This window comes from Poeciliopsis prolifica, unplaced genomic scaffold (genome assembly GCF_027474105.1).
Source record: "Poeciliopsis prolifica strain line A6 unplaced genomic scaffold, Auburn_PproV2 SCAFFOLD047, whole genome shotgun sequence".
NCBI classification, from domain to species: Eukaryota; Metazoa; Chordata; class Actinopteri; order Cyprinodontiformes; family Poeciliidae; genus Poeciliopsis; species Poeciliopsis prolifica.
Window position 1 is genome coordinate 3,339,380 of NW_026562422.1, and position 5,199 is coordinate 3,344,578.

The following is a 5,199-nucleotide window of genomic DNA, read 5'->3' on the forward strand; positions in this document are numbered from 1 at the left end:
TACCATATTGACATGATAAACAGAAAGAACATATAAAAACAAACAATTTTGATTGATATTTTTCTTAATTAAGCAGACTGCAAAAATGATTATTTGAGAGCAAGTAAAAAAGATTTTTTTTTCTGAGGTAGAGTTGAGAAACTACAATACAAAAAAAATTCAATAGGTAATCTGCAAGTAAAGTATCTCTCTTTCCACACTACAGTTAATCTGATACTGATATAGACTACACTCAGTATCGATATTATCTATATTTTGGATCAATCCATCCACCACAACATACTGTGAGATGCTTTTCATTAGGTATCAGTGTGAGAGTCAGAATCACATCATTTTTTTCATGTATTGGATCTATTGGATTTTTCTTATTATTTTCATTTAGATTCATAAAAAATAACACAATTTTAAATTTGTATTGAAAAGCTGCTAGTGTTGATGACGTCCTAAACAGGGAGACGGCCCCCAAATCGAATTCTGCTCAGGGCCCCGTACAACTTCAGACCATCCCTGTGAAAATTCAGATTCTGCTACTTGAGATTAATTTACACACAAAATGACTCCCCTGCTGATTTCTGAAGGCAGCTTGTTTCATTTTTCACATTTGTATTTCCAAAAAAAAAAAGAAAAAAAGAAAGATATTCTTTTTATTATGCTTCACAATCATTTAATACTTCTTGTCCCAGTGACATTTATTGAACTGTGCGGTTTGCAACGGGATGAATGCGCGCGCGCGCGCGCGCGCGCGCGCGTGTGTGTGTGTGTGTGTGTGTGTGTGTGTGTGTGTGTGTGTGTGTGTGTGTGTGTGTGTGTGTGTGTGTGAGAGAGAGAGAGAGAGAGAAAGTGATTCCTCTGAGGCTGGAGTGTGAACCGCGGCCCGCCGCGCGCGTCTTTACGCGCTGCAGCCTGGAGTCCCACTGATAAAGTGACGTGAGCGCTTGACGACGCCAAATGGCAGGACTTGAAATAGTCCGCACCTACCCAGTCTGCACTCCCACTTGCTGCGTGTCAGTACTACGGCAGCTTTGCTCTTGGAGAGAATTTTGAACTTTAAAAATATACTTACATATAAAAAAAATAAAAATTTATTATTATTATTTTTTAGTATTATTTTTGGGGGTGGATAACTTTCGAGAAACTCGAAACAGGAGGAGATGGATATTGACCGACCGACTAATGTCTCCTTTTTCGATTTCGTCGGAGGAGTCCAGCTCCTGTCAGGAGAGGACACCCGGACCGCCATGCCCGTCCTCCTGATCGGGATCTGCGTGTCCGGCGCGGTGTGCAACCTGCTGCTGTTGCTGGTTTTCGTCCGCGACTTCCGGAGCGGCAGGGGCTCCGAGGTGAAAGCCCTCCTCGCCTCGCTGGCCTCCACGGATCTGGCCATCCTGCTGCTGTGCGCGCCCGTGCGCGCCGTCACCTACTACAGCCGGACCTGGACCTTGGGGAACTTCGCGTGCCGCACCTCGGACTGGCTCCAGCACTCGTGCGTGGTCGCGAAAACTTTCATCCTGGTCGCGACCACCAAAGCCGAGCACACGCCGCTGCCGCGCGCCGCCGCGTCGCAGCCCCTCCATAGCCCCACGTGGATCCACGGAGCGGTCGCGTTCGTCTGGACGGTGTCCATGATGCTCGCCATCCCGCAGATGCTCTTCGCCGCCCTGTTGCCGCGCGGCGACGACTATGTCTGCGTCTCCGAAATGCCGGTGTGCGCGTCCGACTTCATGAGTTTGTTCTACAAGATCTACCCGACCGTGGCGTTCGTGGCGCCGGTCATCTTCACGGTCGCGTACTACACCAAGACTCTGCACACCGCCGTGAACCACGCGCCGAGCCCGCGACACCAGAGCAAGGTGGTGCTGGTTCTGCTGTGCCTGAGCGGCGCCGTGGGGCTCATGCTGCTGCCCGAGTGGGGGACGTTCGCGTGGATCCGACTGGGCTACAGCAGACCCCCCGCGGGGCTGATGATGTTCGCGCAGGTCCTGCTGTACGCGTGCAGCGCCCTGTCCCCGGTCGTCCTGATGACCATGTACGACGACGTGCGACAAGGACTGGTCGCGGTCTGGCTCGTCGCGACGTGCAGGAGCGGCGAGCGCGCGCCCGACGCGAAGTGCCCGCAGAGCGAGGGGAACGGGGCGGAGGTCGCGGCGAACGCGGTGGGCAACGCCGTCTCCCAGACGACGGAAGCCACGTTCCCCGACGTGGAGCACTTCTGGACGGGGCGCCGGAACACGCACGTGGATGATGAGCACGACCCGGTTCCGTGGGAGAAAGAGGAGAAGATGCTGTAATGAACTTTTCTCTCTTTTTTTGTGATTTTATTTTTTTAGCAGGAGGTTTTCAGTTTGTTATTGGCTGCTCTATAGTTCCTCCACCCACTCAGAGCTTCACTACAGGCTGTAGTGGACCGTTTGGTATTGTGAGCATGATTAGATGTAATATGAACTTGTGTACTATCATGGTTTGGTGTTGTACAGAGCCGGCCCAAGGCACTGTAAACTAAGCAGCTGGTCATGAGCCTCCACGCCAGCAGGGGCACAAAAGAGCAGTAGAAGAGTTTTAGAGTGAAGTTTTTTTCTTCTTTTTGTATGAGAGGACACAAATTGACATGTTTTGTGTCACATGTTTACATTTGGGATTCACAATGTTTAAAATGTTATTTGTTAATTAGTGTCGTTTAAGAAACATTCTGTTCATTTGTTTTTATTAGTCACATTTTTTAACATTGGATTATTATTATAATTTTTTTTAAAAAGGTTGTATTTCTTGATGTTTTACTAATCAATCAAAAACAAATAATAGTTGAAAATGCAATTCAAACCTTGAAGCAAAATCTTTTACATTAGAATTTTAGTACATGAAAAATTTTCAGTACATAAATGTTGAGAATATATATAAGTTAATTACTGTACATATATTTATTTATATGTGTTATTTGTTTATTCATTTACTTTCTAATAAGTTGACATCTTTTTGTAATTTTCAAAACTGTTATGGTAATCTTTGTGGTAAAATTTTAATGAATAGATTGTGAAATTCTACATTTTACATGTAAATCATATATGACCTTAAATATCAAGCAGGAGAGACATTAGTAATCTAAATCTTTTTTATTATTATTACAATGTAGGTTTTAGGATGGAACTCTGGAGTTTGACTCTAAAGACTTTCTGCTTAAAATATTTTTGTTTTTTTGTTGTTTATTTTTCCACTTTATGTGAAGCATCATGCAGTCCTTTGTCAATCAATGTAAAACATTGTGTTAATGATCTTGACTGGCTTGTTGTAAATAATAACTGAATAATATTTCAGTTATGTAACATATGGATGCTATAGTGGAGGGAACATTAGTTGAGCTGGAGGATCAAATGATGTCAAACTCGTGATGAAGCCTTGGACCGGCACTGTTGCTTTAAGCTTTTATTTTGGATTTCTCTTCTTTTTTACAACTTTGATGCACTGTCTATAGGGCATGTTTGTTTGTAGTTATTGTTATTTACTTTTATTTTGTATTTTTTTGTAAAAATACAACTGTGTATTTATGGAAATTCTAGCAATCAAGTTGTGATTCTCTTTGTGTGACACATGAGTATTAAAACACTCTTACTTATCAGGGCGGCCATTGTTTTCCTTTTTAGTGGCTACTGAACATGACTTTAATCAGAGATAAAATGCAGTTGGACCCGGATCAAATCTCTCAATTTAATGAAGAATGCTCAGATTACACGTACAGTTCAAACAGGGATCGCTTTTCCCATATTAGATTCACAGCTGATCCAATGGGGTAAACTAGGTCATGTCATAAATGTTGTTTTAGTGAAACCGTCATTTACCCAGAGCCACTGAGGATGTGCAAGTTTACCGCCATCTCTTTGTTGTTGTTGATGGAATTTTCTTTAGTTTTGGTCCAGATTGAATCAATCAAAAATGAATTTCTTTATTCTTATACTTTTGTTACTATAATTTTAATCACAAAACAAATTTTACTACTGATAAGTTCTATTCACTTTACTTTGAATTTTTTTTACCATTATTGTGTTTTTTCAGGGTGGGGTTTAAACTCCAAATTTCTAAGTACCGACAAGATATAATTGGCAATACTTTGCTTACCTTTTGTAGCATAATGTTTTTTTTTGGAACCTTTAAATTTTCTGAGGTGGAAGCTAACAGCTAATGAGACATATGCTACTTGTTTTAGCCAAGTTTAGCAGTTTAAAGCTACTGAAACAGAAAATGTGTTCTTGTATCCAAAGCTACATTAACATGTAAGAGAGTCACCAAAGAATTTATGGCATATTTTATGACAGTTTGATATTTCACAACAAATTAGCTTGGAGTTAGCTTGTTGAAGTTGGCTTGTTGGAGTTAGCTTGTTGAAGTTAGCTTGTTGGAGTTAGCTTGTTGAAGTTAGCTTGTTGGAGTTCGCTTGTTGTTCTTAGCTTGCTGAAGTTAGCTTGTTGAAGTTGGCTTGTTGGAGTTAGCTTGTTGGAGTAGCTCGGCTTCAATTGTTACAGTTTATTACTTTTTAAGGGAAATGCTGTTGATGCATATGCATCCTTTGAAAAATCTCCTAGGTACAGATAATATGGTCTTTTGTTAAAAAGTTTATTTCCTAAATCATTCCATCCGACCGTGTGAATGTGAACTAAATATATATATATATGTAAAAAATAAGCTGACCAAATATAGCTTTAAATATTCTTGGTTAATATGATCTTAAGCAGACATTTTCTGTCAAGACTACTTGTTTCCTCATTTGCTCGTTTCGTTGCTCAAAGACAAACTGTCGGGGTGAAAGGTCGTCTCCACGCCACGCCGCACTGCGGTGAGAGGTCAACCGGGCCTCCCTGCTCCAGTTCACAATCCACCTCCAGGATCCAATTAGAGGCGATCTCTTCTGGTTCCTCTGACACACAAACATGAGAGCATCCAAACACACGTTGGGATTTTCCTGGACTCCTGGATATAATTAGGTCCAGCAGTGAATGTCACTGGAAATTCTAACAGGGCTTAGGCATGTTAGTAATTCAAGGAAGAATTTCTGACACTGTAGCTTTAGTAACATTTTTGACAAAATTTATGCTTGCTTTTTTTCTCTTGAACAGAAATTATAATTATTATTGATTTTTTTTGTTTCTTCTTGAGATAAAGTACTGTGCTAAAAGTACGAATTTGCTTTGAATATTTCCACATTTTGCACCA

General features: G+C 41.6%; 1 protein-coding gene across 1 annotated transcript; it reads left to right on the plus strand.

Annotated features, from left to right (window-relative positions):
- The first annotated feature begins 998 nt into the window (after positions 1-998).
- Positions 999-3,610, plus strand: LOC129377344 (G-protein coupled receptor 151). Its single transcript, XM_055057226.1, has one exon. The coding sequence runs from the start codon at positions 1,152-1,154 to the stop codon at positions 2,286-2,288; it is 1,137 nt and encodes a 378-aa protein (XP_054913201.1). The 5' UTR covers positions 999-1,151; the 3' UTR covers positions 2,289-3,610.
- Positions 3,611-5,199: the final 1,589 nt, after the last annotated feature.